Source organism: Notechis scutatus, chromosome 2, assembly GCF_049901735.1.
Source record: "Notechis scutatus isolate UNSWTSFEM ecotype Mainland chromosome 2, rNotScu1.2, whole genome shotgun sequence".
Classification (NCBI taxonomy): Eukaryota; Metazoa; Chordata; class Lepidosauria; order Squamata; family Elapidae; genus Notechis; species Notechis scutatus.
In genome coordinates, this window is record NC_142010.1 from 90,485,980 (window position 1) to 90,512,593 (window position 26,614).

General features: G+C 37.2%; 1 protein-coding gene across 1 annotated transcript in view; it reads right to left on the bottom strand.

Moving 5' to 3' along the window:
• Window positions 1–26,614, bottom strand: part of STK10 (serine/threonine kinase 10) — a 77,441-nt gene that overhangs the window by 25,365 nt on the left and 25,462 nt on the right. The window contains exons 3-6 of the mRNA XM_026688263.2: window positions 8,231–8,279; window positions 4,905–5,054; window positions 2,049–2,121; window positions 603–797 (exon numbers count right to left, since the gene is read on the bottom strand). Coding sequence (XP_026544048.2) covers window positions 603–797; window positions 2,049–2,121; window positions 4,905–5,054; window positions 8,231–8,279 — 467 coding nt within the window. The remainder of the gene's footprint in view (window positions 1–602; window positions 798–2,048; window positions 2,122–4,904; window positions 5,055–8,230; window positions 8,280–26,614) is intronic.

The window sequence follows — 26,614 nt, forward strand, 5'->3', positions numbered from 1 at the left end:
CCTTCCTCTGCTTATTCCTTCTTGAGAACTATTTTTATTAAATGGGTCCCAATTGGCAATGGCAATATTTTATAGCAGCTGGGAAACTCTAATAATTAGCTCTGTTGGCGGAGGCTGATGGTAGGTGGAATTCGGCAACAGGTGGAAAGGTTCCGCTTTTCAAATTCAACTTCTCAGGTCTTTTCTATCATATTTTTCCATTTGCTACAAATTTATTTTGTCTACTTACAAAGTCAGTGATTAATGTAGTTAATATAATGGTATGTGAAAATGACCTTGAAGGAGAGCAGAAGAGGTTCTGCTTAGGAAAGAGAAGGAATTCCCAGTGGCTTAACAGTCAGAGGCAGAAGTTTAGAAAGAACCTGCCCTAATTCATTGGGCAGTTAAAAGTGGTGATGGGAGATTTATATCTTCACCCTTGCAAGATTCTATGAATGTAGCCTTACAATAATGTGCAATTAGCTCATCCAGTTATACTTCCTGTTTTGTTTACCTGGGAATACTGACAATTATTATTGATAAAGGTGGGAGAGAGAGAAGACCAGGGCACTTCTTGTAGGTATTCCTGATTGTTAATGAACAAGAAAAGAAAAACTTCTCACCACTTTGATGGATAATTAAGAGTCGGAGGATCAGATTTGGCTATTTTCAGCAAGACCCTCATAGGGTTCAGCTCATGATGAGGTGGCTCTATTTGTGCCATTTCTATGAGTGTTATGCCCAAGGACCAGATGTCAGCCTTGTAATCATAAGGGGTGTCTTTCATAGTCTCACACATCACTACTTCGGGAGCCATCCTAAAAACAACAACAACAAAGAAAGAAGAATAAAATTCATTTTCGCTGAAAGTGCTTCTAAGAGTCAGATCTTGTTTTCAAGCTAAACTATATATATTCAACTAGTCTAGACTTAGAACTGACCATAAGCCTTAAAAGCAAAGATCTCCAAACTTAGCAACTTTAAGACTTGTGGACTTCAACTCCCAGAATTCTCCAGCCAGCTATGCTAGGAGTTGAAATCCACAAATCTTAAAGTTGCCACGTTTGGGGTCCCCTGCTTAAAAGTATAACTTTGCAACTAAACTATGAATGCAATATGAAAATTCATCCCTTCTACACTCAGAATGAACTAGCCAGCATCACAGAATGAACTAGCCAGCATCACTAGCCAGCATCCCTTCTACACTCAGAATGAACTAGCCAGCATCACAAATTCCTGAGTCCCATTGTCTTTGGTAATACCATTGAATATAACATAGAAACACATTCTCTACTGAAATTAACAGATAACAAAAATGGTTAACTTCTTTAGGCTATATCCAGCCCACATATACTCTCCCGGTCATTCATCTCTCCATTCCCAATTGGCCACAGAAGGCAAGCAGTCGGCTAATGACATCTGGCCTAAATACTGTCTGAAATGGCAAATTAAATGCACATTGATTGCGTCCCCTTAATGATGATGCAGCTGATTTAGCGATTAAATTCTTGGAGTGAATAGTTGTTTTTATACCCTTGGAAATGCCTCCAAAGGACATTCCACCAAATTAGGGTTGGGGTGGGGTGAGAAGAAGACAGAACAGCCCAAATTCCATCAACATCTCATTCCAGATACAGGCTGTAGTTTCTTTTCTGCCCTAAGAGAAGCAGTGATTCAAATAGCAGAATATTGTTGCAGCTGACAGTTTTAATTCCTTCTATATTTTTTCCTCCACCTCCAAGGATAAAACCCTTGAAACATACAAACTCATTTTAAAAAAAAAAACCCAAATATTAAATGCAGCATTGCCTTCTAGGTTGATATACTCTTTTTATATTTTACATAAATGGGACAAATGGGACATTGCACTAATTAAGATCAAGATATCAGTTACACAACACAGAGACAAATGTAACTGCACACGCAAGGCATACTTTAAAATACAGCCCATAATAAAATACAGCCCCAACACCGTATGTTGATTAGGACACAACATCTCCCTTTCCCTCCCGATGTAATTTGGCAGTGACTTCTTTAAAGGCCATGCCACTGTGAACTAATCCTCTTACCAGTATGGTGTGCCAATGAAAGAATCCCTCTTCTGCATAGTCTTCATGTTTTTGGCTGATACTCCAAAATCGGCTGAAAAGAGTTGAAATCAATTTCAATTCTTCAATTAATGTTGCAGCTGCAGGTTGCAGTTAAAAGGGCAACCTTTAATTATATCACTACTTGGTTTATTTCTCAAAGCAAGCATACAATTGAAACTTTAACCTGGATGGATACCAAGGACTCTCTACATCTTATTGTACTACAATTCCCATATTGGGGAATTGGCTCTACCCATGTCTAGTCTATACTAATGATCTGAAACATGTTAAAAGTATAAAAACAATGATACTGTTAAATGATGGAATCTATACCCACAAAACATATTATTGCTAAATATTTTTCTCTTAAGACAGACTATTTCAACGTGGGTGAGTATTTGAGAAGGATGTGAAAAAGTAACTTAGTATTCTGATTAACTTGCTTTTTTTAGATAACCATAATTATAGGGATGGTAAAGAAAATACTCCTAAATCTCCCATCAAGTTAGAGTAGAATTTTGCTTTACTATAAGAGCGAGACCATTCACTGCCAGGGACTTCACCCCCATCCCAACACACAATTCATGGTTTTGCTATTTAAATTCAATTTCTTACAGTAAGTATTATTTCCACCTCTTCCCAGAAATTTCCACTAGAAAGATGATACAAAGCAAGACATGTGAGCCTTCTCCACTCATATAGTAATGATGCCAATTCTCATGAAACTCAAAAAGAATAGCAAGCAATGATTTATACACAAGCCCTCACAGAACAATAAGAAAAATGCTGAGTTCATAAGTAGCTTTCAGTGTCGCCTTACATTCCTACGCCTACTACTTCTGCTTTTATTAGTCTTTTTAATGAGCCTAATTTCTTTATCAACTTGTGTACTGGACTTTTTATTGTACAATTTCATATTTTATAACTGCTGAGAATGTACATGCTGTTAAATTATGTTCTTGGAAGAACTGGAACTCTCATAATTCTACCCTGAATAGACTAAGATGGGACAAGCATGAAGATGAATATATGGTGACGATAGGAAGACAGCTTGAGAGGGAAGATTACACTTAAAAGTAATGATAGGGCATGCAAAATTTAAACTTCTGTTCTGCTCCTGAAAAGATAAATGCTTATTGATTGAGGTATATATGATTATAGCATTGTCTTCTAAATACCGGCCCAATACGAATTTGCTCTGCAAACAGGTTTTCCATTTAGAGTTAATCAATTTGCAAAAACTTTTGCTTATAAAGGAGAATCTTTTAAATGAGTTCTAAACAAAAGCATCCAATCCCAAGGAACCATTTCTAGACAATTAAGAGTTGGGATAGCGAGTAAAAATCCTAAGACTCTAACAAGAGCATTAGAACAGCAGCTATCCTTATGTGGCAGCATGGAAAAGGTTGGCCTTTTGGACAAAGAGATACTGTTTAAGCCAGTAAGAGAAGAGAATTCTTTGGTGGTTGTGTCTTTCTCGCTGTGGCCAATGTTACATTCCACAAAGTTCACAAAATGACAAAGTTGCTGAACTGACTACCCCCCAAGCGTGCGCGAATTAGCAGCACACACACACACACACACACACACACACACAACATTACACTTTCTGGAAGGGGATGGAGGGGAGATATCAGAATTAGAATTCTTTTATTGGGCAAGTGTGATTGGACACACAAGGAATTTGTCTTGGTGCAAATGCTCTCTGTATACATAAAGAAAAGATACATTTGTCAAGATCACCAGCAAGCACTAAAGTTCTGAAGATGAAACGAAGCACCTAGCAACTATGATTATGTCTCTTTCCCTTACAAAATCTCAGTTAAAAATCATTATTTTCTTTCAAAAAATGTTTATCAATTTATACCAGCTTACACTAAACTACATCCCTGCTGACTCTCTCTCTACATTATTTATGAACATATTTAAAAGCATTAGGCTCAATACAATCCATACAAGTTTCTGTTCAGAAATCACCTTTCAATTGTGAGAATTGAAATTTATTCTTGTGCCATGATTTATATTCTTAAATAAAGTCTCTATCCTTGTTCCCTGGGATATCCTCAAATATTGATCTTAAGATTCTGCCTTTCTTCCTTTCCTAAAAGTTATGTAATTTCACATATGAGTTGTTTAAAAAAAAGTTCTGTATGGATACCATCATTTTGCTCATGGAGTCTAAATTCACTGTAAATTTCATTTACATTATCTGTGTTATATGGATTATAAAAAGCTGTAAATCTCCGAGAGGCAACTAATCTATACTCTTAAGACTGAAATAGGAATAAGAATTTTATTTGCATTGTTTCTGACTTCATGGGGCCTCTCTCTGGTAGCTTTTGGCCCCATGATCAAATGTATTTAGTCTTCTTTGTTTGGAGAAATAGATTTCCAGTTAAAATATTTTTGCATTTTGTCATGGCTAATAACATGACAAAAGCCCACCAAGGCTGCAATCCGGTGCATGCTTTTTCAGGAGGGAGGTCCATTAAATAGTGGGACTTCTTTCTAAATACAAGATTGTACATTAAGAACTTATTGAAAGGAAATTCAGATATCTGGTCAATAATAAAAGCTGCTGGATTACATTCAGCAAATTCTTCTTTTCCAATCCAACAAATTCTGAACAGTGAAAAAGGCTGGAGGAAGACCAATCTAACAAAAGACTATTATTTAACGGCTAAATGTGCCTAGTTGTCTGATAGCTATTTTCATGACAAAATAGTCCCAGCTATTAAAAGAAAGCCCTTCCCTACTTTTCATACTTACTGAATACAAGAATCAATCTTTTGATAGAACAACTATTTCTCATTAAGAGCTAAGTACATTTCTTACCAAGTTTAATATCTCCATCTAGGGTTAGCAACACATTGCCTGCCTTCAAGTCTCGATGGATAATCTTCTTGCCATGCAGATAGTTCAGGGCCTCCAGCATCTGGCGACAAATCACCTGGATCTGGGATTCAGTCAGGCCTCGATCCAGCTCTATAAAGCAGTTGGAAAGACTTCCTGAGTTATACTTTGTTCTGAAATTCAATTAGCAGTAACAGGCACAGACTGAGAGTGACAACCAATTGAAACATAACTAGTTGAGTAATAAATGACAAGGGATAAAGACCAAAACCTGCAATATAGGTACTACTATGACTTAGGACCACAGTTGAGCCCAAAACTTCTGTTGCTAAGTGAGAATTTGTTAAGTGAGTTTTGCCCCATTTAATGACCTTCATGGTTGTTAAGTGAAGCTGGCTTCTCCATTGACTTTGCTTGTCAGAAATTTGCAAGAGGCCATTGCATGACCCAGGACATTGTAACTAAATTTGAGTCAGTTGCCAAGCTTCTGAATTTTAATCATGTGACCAGGGGAATGCTGCAACAGTCGTAAGTATGAAAAATGGTCATAAGTCACTTTTTTCAGTGCTGTTGTAACTTCGAATGGTCACTAAACAAACAGTTGTAAGTTGAGGACTATGTTTTGGGGGCCATGGCCTGTTTCCTCTTAAATATAGGTAACTCATGTTAATATGTAAAATCTATCACCCATACTAAATACAGCTTTAAAAAAAAATCAATTTCATTTTTAGTGTTCAGTTCAAAATCAGGTTTAAAAACTCAAATGCCATTGTTACCAAAAAAAATCAAGATGCTGTAAACAGTGTGCACTGGCTGTTTCATTTGTCACACCCATTAACAGCTTTCCCCTCTTTCCTCACTGGAGGGATGCTTCAAAAAGAATAGCAAGCATTCCTCTGCTTAGAAAAAATTAGAAAAAAGATAGCAAGAGTCCCTCTGCTTAGAAAATATTCGAAATATTAAATCCTGACTGAGGCTATCATGAGGCAGTACAAAAGGATACTTGGCCCCATATAGCAAGAATAATATTTTTAAAAAATATATTGTTTACCTCATGTAAATACAAGAGATAAAAAAAAATCACACCTCATCTCTTGTTTTTACTTCAAAGCAAGAAGATAGTGATCCAAATATGGAGGGACAGTACAGATCTAAATGATTTTGTGGTTGCTCTAGTGAAATTTCTCTTCACTTCTAGCAAAACAGTCTCCCTGATAGTCTGGCAACAAAATAGATTAAAGTTTGAGTGTCATGGAGGAATGGTTTGGAAAATCCATTGGAGGATTATTCTGTATTGTGGTATGTCTTTGTGTGTTGTCTGTTTTGTGGTTCTTAGCTTGGAGGATAGTCTGCAGCCCATATTAAGGCTTATGGAATGACAAGGATAACAATCAAATAAGTGCTTAGCCATTCATTAGCATCCAAAAAGAGTTAGGTTGTAATAGCTATTTCAAGCTGAAAGAAACCTATTCTGTCAAGGGCCTCCTAAAAGTGATTGCCCCTTGGTCAAATTCATAACCATAAATATTGCTGGTTGTCTGAGCCACCACAGCAGGAATGGGTATAAGAGGTACTAGGTGTAAGTCAGTCTTCAGAAAGACATTTTTTTCTACAGGCAAGATAAACTTTAGAAGATGCAATTCCTGCTTACTTGATATATTTTTTGTAATTGATTTTTTTGCTCTTTTTTCAAACATTTGTACTGACTTTATCTCTTTAAAGGATTCATATGGCTTGCAAACAGCAACTCTTTCTTCCTTACATGGGTTAAAAACATAGAAACTAAGAATCAGAAAACAATTGACACACAAAGACATACCACAATACCAAATAAATGAGGCCAACCATACATATGCCAAATTCCAAAAGCTTTGTAGGACAGACCCATCCAAAACTCTGGCCCACTGCCCAGAAAAGGGGAAAAAACAGGCCCTTAAGGCTGAAAGCCAACAGGGCTGTTTAGCATACCAAGAGATGCATGTTCATTGGAGGAAAAGATAAGGATATTTATATAAATAAATATGTAATTCTCCAAGGTGCAATTATTACAGATGACTAATAATAAAATAAGGAAAGCCTTGACTCACAGTTATTGTAACAGAAATTAGTTTCCTTATTACTATTATTTTGCTAAACCATAATAGATAAGACGTTTAAGAATATTCCCTATCTTTTGCATTAAGTAGCATGGCCCCATATGAATGTCAAACCAGGCTAATCCAAGAGGGAGCTGTTAAGTAGGACAGCCATTCTTTCAGCAGCAAAACATCTTAAACAAAGGAAAAAAGCTCCCATTTCAGTGTTTATTTCTTATTTGCCCTCTTCCAGTAGAGAAGCTGAATTCATTTAAAGAGCAGACATGCTTGAAGGGATAGGGGGAATGCTCCCTTTGTCAGCATTATATTTCTTCAAAATGTTTCCAGAGATAGCAACACTTGGCTCTGAGAGAGTTTTTCGGGATTTCAAGTCCTCTCCAAGCTGAAATTGTCTTCAAGGTTGCAATGACCAAAGGATAGGCTCATCATGAAACTAAAGGGCACAGTTGGGATTCATTGCCCGTGATCAGAATCAGTGTTAGAATCAGAATCAATTAATTGCACATTAAAGTTTCCCCCCTCATTCTTTAGATCTACAGCTTCTATGCCAAGTTACCCCTAAACAGGCAGAACTTCACTACCTCCTGACTTAAGGGCGGCTGCTGAACTTTTAGTTTTAATTTAATTTGAAATATTGCTTGATTCTTCCACTTTGCTTTCTTCTATAAACACCTTTTCAGTCCTGGAGGTGATTTGTGAAAAAACAACAACACAGTGCAATTAAAATCCCGAAGAACCCAAAACTCTTTTTTTTCCTATCAGGAAGACCATGAAACCATCCCTACAGGTCACTTTGAAATATCAGCTGTAGCAAATTAAACAACATCACTAGAAAAAAAAAATTTTTTTTTTTAAATAGACTTGCTCTATCTTTGTTTCACCACTGGCCACCTCTCACTCTGCATGATAAAGCCACAACTCCCAGACTGATCTCAAAAATAAAGCACAACATCCATAGGTTTGCTTGCTATGTTGTATTTTAAGAAAAACTATGAAAATAAGCTTTTTCTATAATGGCATATGTCTTCCTACTACTGAATTTCCTGTATACACATATAATTATTGTCAGGTTATTATGGGAATATTTTATGCGCATACCTTTAAGGACAAGCTGTTATATTCTATATACAATATGGGATGACCTACTGTTAGTACCTATTTATTTAGCAACATACTCCAAAGGTTAACAATATGAAGCTTTATTGTACTTACCTAGCATAGTAGCATCTACAGCTCCACCAGGACAAAACTCAATCATAATCTAAAGAGAAAGACATAATTTAAGTGGATAGGCAGAAATGATATTTATATAAGATATACATTTTATTTCATAAACTATGCAAAATGAACAAATAGGTTATGTAAAACATACACATATTTGATATGTGTATACACACACATAACTATATAACAACTATATATAAAAAACCTGGAGTCATTGAATGAACAACCACAACAATAACAATAGTCAGTTATTTCTTCTCCAGAATAAAGTTGCATTTCAGTAACATTTTCACAACTGAGCTGGACTCCTTGCTGCTTCTGAAATATTATAACAAGGTGTTAAGATGCTCTTTCAAACGCAAGAATAACTAAAGAGATTTTCTTTCCTCCTATGAGGAAAGATAAACGTTGTGTTAAAGTCAAGGCAAACCATCTTACAGTTCTTGTAATTTTTAACAAAAATAATAATTTGTTTCAAAACTATTAATACATTCAAAGCACACTGGGTTGTCTTTGAGTTAGACTGGAACAACAGTATTGTTATAGTTTGGGCCAGATGTGCCCTACAATTATTCCTTTTAGTTTAGAAATCAAAACCCTCCAGTCCCTATGTGTATCAATGTCTCTGTCCAAAATGGCTAAGGCTCACACATTGTCTCTTCATGTATTTAGAGATTTTGACTGCTGTTTGAAGGATTGTTCCAGATATTTGCACTTGATAATAGAATACGATAGTGGTCATAGCAGATGTGATAACAGCTTGAAAGCCTAGACCAGGGGTCATCAACCTTTTGGACCTCAGGGACCAACAAACTCATAATTTTAAATCTCAGGGACCACTGGTTCTGTGGGCATGGCCTAATTTGTGGGTGTGGCTTGGTGGTCATGTGACTGGCTGGGTATGGCTTGTATATAAATATTATAAATATTTTTATAAATATTGATTTTTTTTATTAAAAAAAGAGCAATTTTTACCCAAAATCAGGCAAAGCAGGCAGGCAGATTGAGCTCACAGAATCATTCAGTGATCTATCTATCGGCCATTGGCTAGCTCAGTCTGTCAAATAAAATTTGCTTGCCATGAGTCTGCACTGAATAATAGAAACTTCAGTCCTAAGGGAGGTTCGGCTGTGCTTAAAAGCAGAGCCGAAAATCTAAAGACTAGCTAGAAAGCAAGAAATCCAACCATTTCCTGCTTCCTAGCTAATCTAAATCTCCCGGCACAGCAGAACAGATGATGGTCAGAAAAAGGAAAAATAGCAATTTAGCAAACAAGTTAACTGGGTAAGGAGTGAGTGGGTGGGGAGGGTTCCCGCGGGCCATGTGGGCGGCACAGCCTTGTGTTTCTGTGCAACCTGGATTAATTGCTTTGGGGGGGTGCTCTGAGGGTGAGATTTCTCTGAGGCCCACCAAAATTTGATGACCGCTGGCCTGGACAATTCACCATATTATTTGGAAGTTTTCTTCTGCTTTAGGTTATTTCAATGATTATCAATTCTCAGTACAGATCTGCCTTTGAAATGTTTGGAGAGGGAGGGGCTGGAGGAGCTATCAGTTTTCAGGTTTTTGCTGTTCAGTTTCATCTGCTTTCACTCTGCTAACAGGATATTTAGATAGAATATTTTGTACCTGTCATTATCATATCTTTTGAAATATGTTTCTTGATACCCTCCCTTTAACCAAAACCAATCAGACTCACATTTTAATTTCTTTAATTTCTTGGCATAATCATATATCATATCATGAGTCGCCATGGGCAAATAGACGGCAATATAAATTCAATAAATAAATAAATATCAAATATGATTTTTTTATTGCAAAAACAGCTATTCTGAACCAATAAAATTTCAGCATTATTTTTATATTCAAGTAATACCGAGATCTTTTCCAACCAGAAATAGGAATGCTTATTGTCGTGGATGAGTTGAACCAACAAAGTTATTGCTTATAACTCTGTATATAGACAAGATTATAGATACAGACTATTCACATAATTGTCTGTCTTCAGTTATTTTGGCTTGTCCTATTTGCTCTCATAAGGTGGGCAGATTCCAGATCCCTTCCATAAGGCAATGCCATTTAGTGGGATATAGTACTTGTGCGTTTTTTTGTGGCAGTGCCCCTCCTTTGGCAATTTCCCCTCTGCAATGGAGTTCAAATGTTCCCAGCTCTGCTAGCCTTCCAAAAAGCTTTAAATTCCTATTTCCCACCTTCCCCAGTAGTAGGCCAGAAAGACAGATGAGGTGGAGTGTGATCTTGTCTGTGTCATTTGATATATTGGATATTTGATATCAAATAATTGGACGGAAACCCCGTGCAACTTAGAATACTTTAAATGACTACATATGAATTTTAGGTTCTATTTAATTAATTTTTGTTTTGCAAGTGAATTTGAACCGGCTAGGCCAATATCTGCAACTTGCTATAGGGCATAATTACCCAGGCAAGCCAGAAGAGCGACTCCCTCCCAGGTACACTCATAAAATAATGCCAACCTTCCAAATTGGGCTGCATCTTTTGGATCAGATTTTAAGGAGTAAACGCTATATGTCTCCGCGGTTCTTTTGGATCAGATTTTAAGGAGTAAACGCTATATGTCTCCGCGGTTCTTTAAAGCATCCCTTTTACCATTTAATCATTTTTAAACCCACAAACCAGGAAAAACATTTGCTCATTCCTGCGCCATCTCCAAGTCTTCAGCTAGGATGAGACTTTGCAACATTTTATGTGTTGTGCATGCTCAAAAATTCCTTCCTTCATTCATTGGGCATACTGGGCATGCCCACAAATTCATTCTTTCTCTTGGTTGCCAATAATTCCCTACACTTTTTGTACTAGGGACAATCCTACAAGGTTTTCTCATTACTTTAGTTTGAGAGTTGCCATCAACCGTGTTGGAAAGCAGATTCCAGAAAACCCTTAATATAGAAAGCATTTACTCTGTCAGTCTGGGAATACTGAATAATTGAACCACGTTTTAATCTACAACAATTTTTTATAGAGATATTTGTAGAGCTGCTAACATGGCTCATTAAGCCATTCCCTAGTTGTTCATATGAATTGTAAGTGAAGCTCCTCTTGGCAGACCAAAGTCCCCAAACAACCCTACTGTTTGCATCTGGAGAACTCATGCTTTGAGAACTAGCTGGAGAACTCAAGCTTTGCTAACAGTAAATTAATTTGGGATTGCTCTTACTGGTTACATTAAGTGCTGTTGCAAATGTTCCTATGCCATTTTAGTAGTTTATTGTCTTTTATTTTGATATGTTCGATGCATCTGTGACCTGTAATGAACAATAAAGCAAGATTCATTCACATTTTATTCCCCTCATACAAGCTTGAAATGTAGTCAATTAAGAAAACCAGTCACTGCAGAATCATTCCTCTCTGGTATACTCTGGATACAATATAATTGACGGCTGCTTAAATGGATTACTAAACTGTCCAGCTAAGCACCAACTGTTTGTCAACTTTTGGCTGATCTCAAAAAGCTAAGCAATATCAGACTATCTGTCAACTCATAAAACTCCAATTAAACTGATTTAATTGGAGTAACTGCCGAAATCCTGACACTAGCTAGGACATATAGGAAATCATCAGGAATCAGTGGGAAATTGAAAAAAAACAAAAACAACTGAAAAACAGCAAACTACATTTGTATGGTGCCAAGTAAACTCATACTTATGTCTGCAAAATTACTAGGAGAGAAGCTTAACTTGGAGACGCTATCTTAACTTAAAACACAGCCAGGGTTACAAAGCATTTTCATGTACCACTTCCAGATAGTAGTATGCACTGTAAATGGTAAAGCAAGACGTTTATACCACTGAAATATTTAAAGCAGTCGAATGAACACTGGCCAATTGAACTAGAAGTCCGTGATTATCTTCACTTCATATAACTATTCCAGTTCCTGCACTGAAATGTTTTTTTCACTATAGGTCTTGCTTCTTTTCCATCCAAGAATGTTAAAAAGTTTTATTTCTGCTTGAGACACTCATGCATGTGAATTTGTTATGTATCTTCATGATGGGGTTCTTCTATCTATCTAATATATCTGACTGCCCAATGTAGCTACATGGAAGTGGTCATTTTTAATTACTGTTCCCCTCCTTAAGGACAGCAAGAATGCTCCCCACTCTTAGGACCTTCCAGAGAATAGTTAAAACTTGGGCTTTATGGAAATCTTTTTTTTTTTTGAAAATTTTATTAATTTTTAAAAACAAACATAAACAAACAAAACATAAAACATAAAACCATAAAACATCTTTTTTGAAAGCAGCTTGATCCCGGGTTACATCTCTTCGTACAGACACAAATTCAAGTTCATGCTCATTTGTATATACCATTCCATATCTTATTACCATTCTACGTTATCTATATAGCTTCTCCCCTCTTTTAACTTTCTTAATTTTATTTTATTTATTTCATCTCAATTCAGATCATTATACTTATATTCTTTGTCTGTCCTGTTTCAGCTGTCTATTATCTTTTCTCATTAAACAAAATTTCTCCTGTAATCACTGATTGGAGTATGACGCCATCATACCTTTCCCCTAAAATTATAACACTTAATATAATATATAACTTCCATTCGGATTCTGCTTGGTACATTCTAAAACTACACACTGTATTTTAAAAAAAGAAAAAATTATGAATATATAATTAAAACAACAATCCATACCAATTCAATTCTATCATTAATATTAATATTCATTTAAATCTTAAACATTTTACACATTACTTTTCAAATAGATATCATACTTCTATGGGAACACTTATAAACTTTCCATAATAACTCCCCCCCCACTTCACTTATATTTTATAAAGCATTAAGTAGTTAAAATGTTCCCATTTCTTCCTAATTCAATTCTCTCATTTATTTCATTTCATTTATTTTGTTCACAAAAGTTTCACTAAATTGCACTGACTATTTTATTCCACTTTTTAATCATATGTTGTTTCCAATTTTCTAACATTATTTCTAATACAAATATAACAATACAATCTTATGTACCTTTACAGAATCCCCTTTTCAGTTAAATTTTCACCCGTTATCTCTAAATAAGTCCTGTTTACATCTTGCTCCAAACCTTTGTAACTTCTCTTCCCTTCCTTCTTCCCTTCCTTCTTCTCTCTCCCCTTTTTACCCCCTTGTCTCTCCACCTCCATTTCCCTCTTCTGTATTCCCCTTTTCTGTTGCTTTCTAACATTATATCCACTTTTCACATTATTTTTCCCTTTTTTGGCTGTTTTTTTAGGTCTTAAATTCTCCATTTTCTTTACCCCCTTTCCCCCTCAGATAAAGTTACTTGTTCATTAAAGATGGCTTCTTCTTTGTCCCAATCTTCTTGTTGCGCAGTCTTTTCTTGTAGTTTCTCGTAGGTACAAATCGCCATTTCTAAGAATTGAAAAACGGAGCCAAAAGAGCCCTTCCCTTCTTGTGCCTCTTCTTTATATTTTTTAAATTCCATTTTCAGTTCATCCACAAGTGATGCCATTGTAGAATTTTTTTAAAACAACCACCCAATTGTTTTTAGTCATTCAAATATAATTTCAGAACACAAAGTCACCAAGCAATCCAAATACACAAGCTTTCTTTTAACACTTTCTTCTTTTTCTCTTTCTCTTCCTGGGGTTACTATTTAGTTGCAAAGTTCCAGTTAAAATGTATCTTTTAGAAGTCTTATTGAGATTTAACTTTAGATTCTTTTGAATTCCAGGCAGACTCCTCCTTCCAAATCCTGCCCTTATTCTTTCCCTCTCCCTTCCCACTTATAGCAAAAAAAAGAATTTTTTAGTGTTCAGAAATCTTTATTGTCCCCTTGGCATTTAATTATATTTCCAGTTTAATTACCTATTGGTGCCAAAGCGGATTTTTCCGATTTCTCATTCAGCTCTCTTCGCTGTCAACATAAGGAAAGAGTGGAAAAAAAAACTTTCCCTTTTCACTTTCTTTCGCTGCTTCCAACTCTTCTTTGGGAGCGATGTATCTTTTATAAAATTTAAATTCCAGGATACCTTAGTTGTTGCTTCTTATCCCGGTCAGCCAAAACTTTCACTTCTTAACTTCCTCCTGCACTTTCTTTTCCGGTTGAGTGCTTCTTTGAGGCAGCCATTTCTGACCACTGCTCTTACTGCCTTCGGGAAAGGGAATTTGGCCAGCTGAGGAGGAGAGATGTGGCTCCCCTCGACCCTGCTGGCACTCCCCCATCTTCACCACCTCTATGGGGTGGCTTAGCCCCGAAGCCAGCTGGCTCGGGCGCTCCAGCGGCGAGCCCAGGCAGAAACTGCGCACGATCGCAGATTCCTGCCTGCTGCCGAAGCCCTGCAAACCGGAAGTCCCGGGCTTTATGGAAATCTTTTGAAGATAAAACAGCTAAAGGAAGATCTATGCCATTATTGTTTGTTACTGTTTATAATTGTATTTGTTTCACTTTGTACACTGTGTACACTTTGTACACAGAGCCTCAGGAATGAGTTGGCTTATGAATCTTATAAATATGTCATCATATATAAATACATGCTAAAATTGCTTCTTTTCAATGCAATGTTTTGCACTGCTGAAAACAGACATAACTCTATCTTGGATACAATTTGATGCAAGATTCTTTTAAAGATAAAAAATGATTAACCCCAATTAAAGATGGACCAATACTGTCTGTCTTGTTATTTACACTGTCTTCCTTTACTGTACAAAATAGAAGGTCTAGAAAGGAATGAGAAATAAATATATTTAATATAGCAAAGTTAGCCTGAAAGTTTGAAAAGCTGGCATGAAGATGAAGCGTGGTGAGGAGAATGCAAGACTTTGTGAATCTAAGAAATTGAAAAATTATATATGTGCAGTTCATGTAATACTAAGGGTGGAAAATGAGTAGTTTAAGCTGCTAGGATGCATGTTGTTCTTGAGGGTCCAGAAATTCTATTTAAATAGTAGTAGAAACTGTAATAGCTTTAGTTATATGAAATCCAATAATAAGGTTTGCCTTCAGTCCCAAAGATAAACATTTAAGAGTGCTTCATTCTATAGAACAATATTAAACAGACATTTATTTCCTTTTTTAAGCTCTTGGCTAGCTACGGTATACAAGTTGTGTGGTCAAATTCAACAGAAGAAAGAAACAGGATTTAGTTACCATGGAACAAATAGAAAATAACACAATTCACTACTCAAGTCAAGTAGCAGCGTTGATGCCCTTTCTTAAATGAAACACCGGGAAAGAAAAAGTCTAAACATTGTTCACAGTGGTTATTCCTGAGACTCATCTAAACCTTTCATATACATTAGCACAATAACTTCATGACCTTATTTTCCTTAGCTCAATGGTACTAGGCAGCTCTCATCTCTCAGCTAAAATTTGCCTTCCAATGTTTGATCACTAGTCTTAAAAAGGCAGCACACCAGATGGTTTCTGTAAAGCCCTAAAATAGTGAACAAATTTGGCATGGGATTCCTGAACCATCTCCAGCCCATCTGCTTCAGCATTCTTTTTCCAGTTGTGAAAAAGCCACTGAACAACATACACTCTTAATTTCATAAATAATTTTAATAGAAGTGGTTTAAAAAAGAAAAAGAAAACAAAAAAAGAAGAAATGGTCTTATGTAATGATATTGATCGGCCCCACAGCCGAGTTCAAGCCAGACTTGATATTCTAATCTAAACCTTACAAACATAAGTTGCATGTAATAGAACTACCCAGTGGTGACAAATGTCACATTTGTTATTTCTCTTTTTAGTACTTGTCAATTCCTTTTAAAATATTTTTTTAATTGTTTTCAAGGATAAGCATTTAATCACAAAGTAGAGTAGCCTTTTGAAGAGAAAAAAACTTAAAAAGAAAGGAAACAAGATGACTAGCTGGAAACTGCTTTGGAACTCGTTGACTTGTATGGGTGCTGGGGAACATGATTAGAACAAGGGATTCTTCAGACCAACCACTCTTGGATAGTTACCACACAACCGAAGCTAATTAGGATCACTATAGCTCTGCATTGGAGGCTATTCCCACTCCTGTAGAAAAACCAATATCTATACCATCCATAAAAGATTTGCACCAGAATCTTGAAAATCAGTCTTGATTAATAAATAGAGGAGAGTTACTGTTTCATTAGGTAAGAAGTCAGGTGCTCTCAGAGAGACTGTTAAGATTCAGTCACCAGTAAAAACTTCTTAAAAAGGATGCTCGCCATTGCATTTTTGGAGACAGATTTGTGACTTCACTCCAGAGAGATCAAATCCATCCTTTCACATTTCTTACCGTGGTCTGTACTCTTCTCAGCAAAAGAGGTTTAAAGTCTGTCGCATGGAAATTTAACTGCTGAGTAAGCAAAGATTAGAGCTGAAAACTTAGTACCACCCTTCCTGCGTGAAGAATTCATGACCTTTGGTCGCTTTTCTTACAAACTAGCAATTCTCTCAATAATTAATCCTGCAGGGGAAGCACGCTAAAAAGTAGGGTGTGTGTGCCAGAGACAAAATGCGAGATACTTGTGTATTACTGGGCGTGTTCTGTTAGCTTTACTGAAATTGTCCCAGAACTAAATTCCAATTATCAACTTTCCAAAAATACTGCTCTGACAGAAGAATCTTGCATTTGCAGCTATTCTGTCTCAAGATCCACTCTGTAGAAGATCTTTATCATGCCCAAAATATTGGGGTTGCAATTCACTTTTTGTATTCAAACATTCAAGTGTATCATACTTTCCATCAGAAGTGAAACGATCAAGTCACTACTATTCAGGTCTCCAATGCAGCATTTGTGACAGAAAGGCCTTCATGGCCTAGGACCTGACTATTCTGTCTCCTCTGGTTTCTGCTTGTCTGGTGAAATCAGCCAGAGTTAGCATGTTTTGGAATCCATTGACTAAACTGGATCATTTGATGGAGTCCAGGAATCATGCTGTCTCTGTTGCAACACCTACTGTCATGCTCCTGGTGGAGACTGACTCTGAGGAAGAGGAGGAACAGCCAACAGGGAGTGAAAGTGTGGCTCCAGAGGTGGCGGAGGAGGCTGGGGAAGGGCAGAGGCTGCCTGAGCAGTCAGAGGAGGACCCAGGCCCATCCCCTATCCATCCTAGGGCACGCAGGGAGGAGAGGATCAGGGTAAAACATGGTCTACTCAGGAGGAGAGGGCCATGATCCTCTTCATGGGTTGTAGGTGTGAGATCTGCATAAAAGGTTGGACCTGCGTGCTAACAGACGCTGCTGACAAATTAGAGTTTTATTCCTAAAGAAGGTTTACCTTGGTTGGCATTCCTCCAATGGACTGTACCTGGTTATCTTCCTGAAGTTGGCAATTCTCTATCCTGGTCTGTTGAGGAACTTTATTCAATGTGGTTTGTTTTTGGTTTTTGCTTCGTTATCGGCTTTTTGAATGTGAACTGTGTTCTTGCCTTTGAAATGTTATTTTGAAAATAGTTTACTCCTCCACTGTGAACAATTAAACAGTGAAGCCAAGTTGAAGGCATTAAAGGACTTTTATTTATGTTTTGGGTTTTGTTATATTTCTGAGATACTCTGCGTCATCACACCTACCTTCTGGAACAGTAACTTGCTAAAGATCCATATTATTAATAGATTGATATCTTGCTTTTATTTGTACAGCTTAAAACACTCTACATAATACTCCCTCCCTCAGTTTTCCCCACAATAACAACATTGTGAAGTAGATTGAGCTGGGAGAGTGTGACTGACCCAAAATCATGCAGTTAGCTAAGGAAGGTTTAGAACTCAGTGTATCCTGGTTTCTGGGCCAGCACCTTCACCAGTGTATTGAACTGGCTTCTATAAGCTACAGATATAGTCTGTACATCTCATTTAGTAGCCCTAAAACAAAGTTCTCTCCCAGGCCTTGGCGTAGGGGGAGTGGCATATGGGAATGTCTTGCACTCATTATGTGGACTTTATTGCTCTCTCTGGATGCTTATCACCCTCTCCTATCTGTTATACTGTCTCAAATTGTCGTTAACATGGATATGCTTCCCAGAGTTATTATAAGTTAAGTAGTTTCAGAAATTATATATATGAATAAAATATACCTGTTCCATCTGATTTTATATTTTTGTGACTCTAATCATTGTTAAGTCTGGGGTGTTGTGCAACAGTTGCTTCTCTATTTGAATTCTAAAGTGCCAGAGCACTTTATCTTCCTCATTTTCCATTACTTTGTCTATTTTGTGGTCTCACCAATTCTTGTTTGCAGGCAAATAATATTTCTTCCACAATAATAACAACAATTAAGAAGCTAGCATGTTGCAAAACACTAGCCTCAAGGTTGCATTTTCAAAAAGTTTCTATAAAAAGGTGGGAGACTATAATCCAATGCGTTGTTTGATTTCTGGTAAATAGGCTTTTTAAAAGTTTGGCCGTATCCAACCAGGCAACCATCTTGTTCCAATGCCCATAATATACTGTCTAAATTAAAATGTGCCCTCTGGTTCAAAAAAACCTTCAGACCCCAGCATTAAGTTATATTTCTTGACCATCTAACCTATACATTGGCTCCAGAGTCTATACTGCAGAAAACTCCAATGAAAAATGGAATCAAATGAGTCGATTATAAAAATAATAGAAACCTGATATTTACAAAGGAGTTGTTGTTTTTTTGAGTTGATGAAAACAATCCCATCATAGCTCAGAGAGAGACTGCAACACTGGAAAATACTGGCTTTTGTTGAAACACCGATGTCCTGTCTGCTTTAATTAGTTTGCCTTATTTTGATTTATATACAGCAGCTTTCTACATTCTGGTCTCTTAGTCTAGATTTTACTAAATGATCATTTAACATAATGTCTGCTAATAAGAGGAAGCTATTTAACTATATGACAACCACCAGCAAAATAACAAACCAAATTAAAGGCACAAATGTTCAAAGTCAGGTTCACAATTATATAACTGCTGATACCATTTCTATCTCTTTTTAAACAAAGATATACATGTCTTGAATGGACTGCTCTATGTAATCTTTTTCAACATCTACCTGAAACTTCTGGGTTTGGTAACATCAATATATCTTTCAACTGATGCTACCGAGGTTCAGTGACTATGGATGGCGAGAACTCAGCTCAACCAAGATTGAGTGGCTATGAGTATTTGAGCCATCCAGAGATATAATATCTTATCTCTGATCTTGCTTGGGGTGGCATTTCCCCACTGAAGGTGCTGTATTGGGGGAGGGTCTTCCTATATTGAGAAACCTTTCGACATTCACCTACACTCTGATCACCTTACAGCTTGACTCATGTAGAATGCTCTAATGAAGCTGTTCTTGAATACCAACTGGAAGTTTCAACTGGCCCAGAACACAACAATGTAGGCAGTGATGGGCATGTCCCACTATGCCTATGTAACACTTCTACTTTGTGAGCGGAACTGGTTGCCACTTTGCTTACAGGTGCTATTCAAGGTGTTTACTATAAAGCCCAACATGGTTTAAGGCCTGATTACTTAGGCTTCACTTATCTCCCCTGGTATCCACTCACCTACTTTGATATAGCAAGGTTTGCACGCTCTGGGTTTGATTAAACAATGTCACCTATCACAATACCTGCCCTCTGGAATAAGGTTCCCCTGAGATCCAGACAGCCCTCACCCTGCGGATATTTCAAAGGACTTTGAAGACCTAATTATTCACCTAAGCCTTTGGCAAGAGTGAGGGAACCCTCCATTTTCACTATGTAAGTCCATTTTTTTTTTTCATTCCTGTTCAATTTGTTATCTTTGTCACCCTTTACTCTTCATTTTTGTATTATTATTGTATTTATTCCTGCATTTAATAGTTTTATTTGTGATCTGCCCAGAGTTGAGAATTGGGCAGCATATAAATATAAATAAATTCATGGGGCACGCGCTGGGATACCGAAAAAGCAACAATCTTAAATAACAGTGGCACATCCTTTGGTATACAATCCTCATTTTGTTTCCTCCAGAGACCATAATGGTAAAATTGCCCGATTGGAAGTAAATTGCCCAAGATCAATGGTATTATGTGAATTTTTAGCAGGAGACAAAATCCGTTTTGCATTCAGATAAGCTCAATGCATCTCAAGATTAAAAAAAAGTGACATCATGGACTATATCTTACAGCTACCTACCCTCCAAATATAATGTAAAATATACCACTATTTTAAAAATTAGGGAATTTTAATAACATTAACTTGTGCCTGGAAGAAACAATTTCAGACAAAAAAATATGCTTCTGATAATTTGGGTAATGCTCAGCTATTATTGGAGCATTAATTGTTCAGACACACACTGAAAGTCAAATTACTTCCCTGGAATAAGGTCTGATTTAGTGTTTCCTTTCCCACCCCAGAATGCAAAGAGGTTACACCATGCTTCTGTTATACAGCTATTCCCAGGAAAAATAGAAAGATTTCATAAGGCCCTAAACAGCTGGGATTCAAGTTCCTTGAGAAATACCTTGTTCTACATAGTTCCCACCCCTACTGAGATAATCTGAGGAGGTTTCTAGAATGCAACTTTGCTGATTTGGGGAAAAAACAGGCTTTTCCTTGCTTTTTAAACATTTCTTAAATGGGCAGCAAACTAAATAGATAGATTGATAGATAGACAGATAAGACAGACAGACAGACAGTTCTCAGAACGTAACCTATGGCAGATCTTGAACTTGGGCTGACTGTGAAGAATTATCCAATAAAGATTCAATTCTGTTTAAAAAAAAAAGAACTGCACTCAGAGTTCTTTTGTATACAACAAAGCCATAATCAAGAGTTGTATTTCTCTCCCATTCCTGACTTTTGCCTTTCCTCCTATCATCTTTCACTCTAAGGTTATTATTGATGCAGCAGGGAGTCAGTGGCACAGAAGTTGGCTTTGGCAAGATTGGAAGCAATGGAATGATGGATGGTGAAAGCATAATATATTAGATTAACTGATATTCTAGGATTCTGCTATGGCAGTTACATTGGCAGCTAGAGTTTTTCCAAGGTAGAAAGTTGGTTGTATCTTCTACTAGTTTTAACATTGAAATTCTGGCTAAATCATAACAAAGTGGGGAAAATGCATTAATTAAGATAGTGGAAGGACCTCTACTCCAGGTTCACAGAGGGCAACCAACCATTTAAAGCAACTCCATCTTAAGATAGAATAAAAATTCTTATACAAATATACCATGCTGAGGGAAAATTCTCCTGAGTTTAAGGCAAGAAGACTACTATATTGCCAAGTTCTAGCTAGGGGGCCTGATAACTACATTCAGAAGACCACTGAACCTCAAAGGCCAAAAAATGTATTATCAATCTGTTCTTGGGGGAAAGGTCTGGGTGCTCGGTTCCAAACTTGAGCATTATGGGATGGTCTCAAAGAGAGATATCCAATAGCCAGAGAAATCTTCAGATGCAAAACCATCAGTTCAAAAGGATCAGTTCAGGAGATGAATAGGGTGAATTCCATGGTTCAGTGGATGCAGACAAAAATCTGAGACTGACGAGCCTCAACAGATGCTGACCTAACTAAGGGGACCGTTGTAATTTCTGGGCAAGTAACAGGCTTTGCATGCCAGGAAAAAAAAGAATGAAGAATGAAAGAGCATTGCTATCAAAACTGCCTGTCACATGGTTGGTTCAAAGACAATTACTGTATATAGCAGACTTCAGAAGAAATACAGCATAGAAGGCCAATACTTAGAATGGTCTTCTTAGCATACTTAATTTAGACTAGTTCAGGGAATTCAGGTCCATTAATTAAGCTTTGATGCCCAGGAGACCAATAATATATTATAGAAGAATGGAACAGCATGAAACACATTACAGATTAGAGAGCAATGCTGTCTGAAAACCAAGTGGGCATGCAATGATCAGCAACAGTCACAATGATCTTGAAACCAGTGAAAGGAAAAGTCCTTAGTTTTGATCATCCAAGTTCATCAGAGAACAAACCAGATAAGTAGACGTGAGAGAGATCTGTCCTGAATTTCACCTTTCAAGTTTGATTTCCAGATTTGAAGAATTGATAAAGGTGGAGAGGATGAATTGAAGAATTTGGTCACACTTTCTAGACACAAAGAAATTACCTGCGGAGAAGACTTAGGTGAAGGGACTGTAATAGCTTTGGTGTCTACTATCCTTACAGCCCAAAGAATGGGTCACCCACAAGATGAATTGGTATAACAAAGACAAGAATCTACTGTGTGGCTTACACTAAGGTAACCCCACTCATAATTTGTTGCCATATGAGGTCTTTTCCCACAACACTGGCACTTGCACAAGCTGAGAGAGACCAAAAAGAAAAAAAGGAAAGGAAAATAATGGTTTCAGTACAACAGAAGGACAATCTGCTTTACTGGTACCAAGTGCTTATTTAAAAAGATGAAATGCAGTTTAGCAGGAGAAGCATCAAGTAAAAAGATCAGGAAGATTTTTATTTGAAAGAGTGAATGCAGAACTACACTGTCTGAATGGACTGATCCTGTAACAGCTCTGCAACCCCATCTGTCCGCAATGAAATGGGAAAGACTTGATCTTCTCGCTACACACCACAGAGGTGAAAGCTACTCTATTTTCCTATTTTGTGATGGAGCATCTGAGAAGAGGGTGAAAGGAAATATGATCTGCAAAAGGGATTTAGAAAGCAGTTTGAATGCTGGTGGGAGGATGAGTAAATGGAAAGAGGAAAGAGTGATAACTACAGTACCTTCAGAGAAGATTACTATTTTGTTTTCTTCCTCTGAATCTTTGTCCCCCACTATATCTGGGTCCTAAATTGTCTACAGGAGACTGTGTTTTTCTTCTTTCCCTGTCTCTGCATGTATATATGAAATGCAATAGCTATTTGAGGGATGGGCATTCTTAACGTTTCAAGTTTCCAAAACCTGGAGAACCTCTAGGTCTATTTATAGGGAAAGGAAATGAACTCAGCAGCAACTTTGAGCCCATTTTGTTATTTTCAGAATTTGCTGGTAGACTTCTGTCCTGTATCTTTCAAATGCCTAGCAATGCCCGGCTATCTGACTGTAAAAGTTCCCATGTCTAATGTAATTGATAGCATAAACAGCTAGGAGATTTGTTTTCCACTTCTCTGGGTCACTAATCCCTGCCTCATTGTCACTGAACAGGAACTGAGTCTGGTAGAAATGTCAAATGCCTTCCCCACACTTTCTAGGCCTCTGTGTGATCTCATAAAGCCACCACACTTTTGGGTAACTTCAGAGATTCTAATTGGGGGGTGGGGGAAGTTAAATGTCAACAGCTTGTCTGGCATGCAAGTATTCAGTAGGTGGAATTTAAATAGCTAACTCCCTGGGGAAACAGATTGCTTCCATTTTACTATCATTCTTCTGCAATACAAGAGTACCATTCACCAGCATGTTAAGCATAATGCCTTATTTTTCCTGAACAAACAAGCACAATAACCAACTAGGAAAAACAACAAACTGGGAATGTCACCCTTGAGCCAAAGTAGCAAGTTACAAGTGGAAGAGAAGTTGGAAACAATCCCAGGTGGGGGAAAATTAGAAAATAATAAATCTAGCATTGCAGTCTAAATCTAGATTACACCCATTTGGACTTCCAAACTCATATAAACCGTCTTCAATATTTAATGACACATACTTCGTCCTAAATCATGTTTGCCATTGCAGTAATTCCGAACTATGATTTGAAGGACCAACTTTTAATTCTGGCCAGCTCATATGTCTTTGGGTGAATTCAGCTCATAAAATTACTCAGCCTTGAGGACTAATTTAAACAACATCTTCCAAATGTCACTTTCTTCCTTTATTGCAATAAATAGATTCAGGAATATAGTAGCATTGGTGGGTATCGTGTTGAAATTATTATTTATAATATTAATGTAGTATGGTATAGGTAGTTTCTATTTAGTAAGCCAGAAAAATGACTGTTCACAGATATGACAGTGATGAAAAAGTAACTGTGATCAATGTAGATCTGTAAAGCAAAGCTGAAGTAAGACCACAAAGCCAGTCATGGTTTCACTTTAAAGCAGTTGCTTTACTTAATGACCAAGTTGCTTGTCCCAATTATGGTTGCTAAATGAGGGCTATCTCTATAGCAGGGCTGTCAAATTCGCAGCCTATGGGCCGGATGTGTCACGCGTTGGCCCCGCCCTGCCCGGTTTAGAAAGGGGAAAAAAGTCCTGAATACGTCACGTGGTGCCACAATGACGACGGGTGAGTTTGACACCTCTGTTCTATAGTATTCATACATGACGTCACCTTTGGGAAGGCTGCTTTAACAATTTAATTATTATTTGCATATAAACTGTGTTTCTTTGACCCTTCATTTGGCAATCAACATCTTAACTGAGAGTTCATTATTTTATTATATTGCAAATACATTTCTAAAGGGAAATGAGGGATTCCTACTCAGAATGGATAACTGAGGGATTCCTACTCAGAATGGATAACTACTTCAATCCAGAAAAATATTTTAATCAACAAACTGAACATTTTAATTTAACAATTCACTAATTTAATCCGCTTCTTTTAAAACAATTTGTATTAATAAAACATTTCATAGAGGCTTGAAGATTCGTGCCCATGAGACATATGGTAGAGGTTGTGAGTTGCCTCTTGAACTTTTCAAAAATCATTCAAGAGACATCGGGAAAATTCCAGAGAACTGTATAGTTCCTTCCTTCTGCACTTTAGCCTTCTAGTTCCTGAAGTTCCACTTCTGTAAACTAAACCTGACACAGGAGAAACAGTTGCAGAAAATCTAATAGGGGATGTTGTCCGTTTGTCTGTTTATTGGAGCTCCAACTAGTTCAATATTTCTCAGTCTCAGCAACTTTAAAAGGGGTGGATTTCAACCCTTGGAATTCCCCAGTTGGTGCTTGTTGAAGTCCACCCATCTTAAAGTTGCCAAGGTTGAGAAACTATAAGCGATGATCACATATAAACATTCCACTTCCACTGAGGCATTTAATTCAATTTAAATTGTGTAAGTGATGGCAGCTGGAACTCGTATTCATATACAAGACTAATCTTTTTAGAGGGAAAGCTGCAATAGGAACATAACAACTAGGATTCACATTGACTTTAAAAATCACACTGTTAAGATTTCCACACTATGGTAAAATATTCATACAGACAGAGAAACAGCACAAGACTGGGTTATGCGTGAAGTGATTTTAAGCAAGGCAGCTAAAATAACTGAAAAAGAAATAGAGCCCAATAATTTCAATCACTGGGTTGATTAGAAACATAATGGACATTATAATAAAGAGTGTTTTGGGCTAGGGCAGATATGTATCGAGCCACCATGGCACTGTGGTTAACGAGTGCAGTACTGCAGGCTACTTCTGCTGACTGCCGGCTGCCTGCAATTTGGCAGTTCAAATCTCACCAGGCTCAAGGTTGACTCAGCCTTCCATCCTTCCCAGGTGGGTAAAATGAAGACCCAGATTGTTGGGGCCAATATGCTGACTCTGTAAACCACTTAGAGAGGACTGTAATGTACTGTGAAGCTGTATATAAGTCTAAGTGCTATTGCTATATTAAATCTAATAAGATACAACAAAATAAAAATACATCAGAAAAATCTTCAAAAATGGAAATCTGGTTCAAAACTGAGCAAAAAGCAGTTCACAGACATAGCATATGACTTACAATATGGAAACCATTGGACATAGGTATTCCCCTGTTAGGAGCAAGGGAAAAAACCACAACTAATGAAAAATTGAGCGAACAAGAATTTGCCTGCCTCTTCTCCGTTATCTTTTAAGTTGCTTTTAGACAACTCCCAACTGCACCCCAGCTCAGAATGTCAGTCATTTTAGAGAAGGAGAAAAACATGCTAATTTTTACCACTTTAAAAAAAATCCTGAACCAAAAGAGCATTTGTTTAAACATGTTGAAGTTCTTTCTAAGAAAAAGTTTTCAAATTGAAATGGAAGGTGGTCAGATGAAGGTGGATGGTTTGTGAATCATCTGTCTTTCCAAAGAGCTCACTTCATTCCTGTTGTTAAATGTCTTCCTCCCCAAAGCCCCATACGACTAACTCCCGCCCCAAATCCCCAAATTTTATTTTCAGTTATGTGAACTTGGGAGGTTCCTTTACTCAACATATCTTACAACTTTTCTCTACTTAAGAAGGGTGCAATTTAGTGGTTTTAAATAAATAACTGCCACATAAGATTGATTTTGTTCTGATCATAGTTGCCAAGATTCCTGTTGCAATGCAGAAGCTTTCTTCTGCGTACTTGGAACCCTGACATAGAAATTCATAAGACTAGGCACAAGGAGGCTCTGAAACATTGGTAGTACAAAAGGAAAGTCTGTCTCAGTGCAAATTAAGATTAATGGTATGGAGCAGGATCACAAGCAAATATGAACTCCACATAACAACTGTTAGCCATATTTATGGGGGGAAATGTCATAAGCAAAAT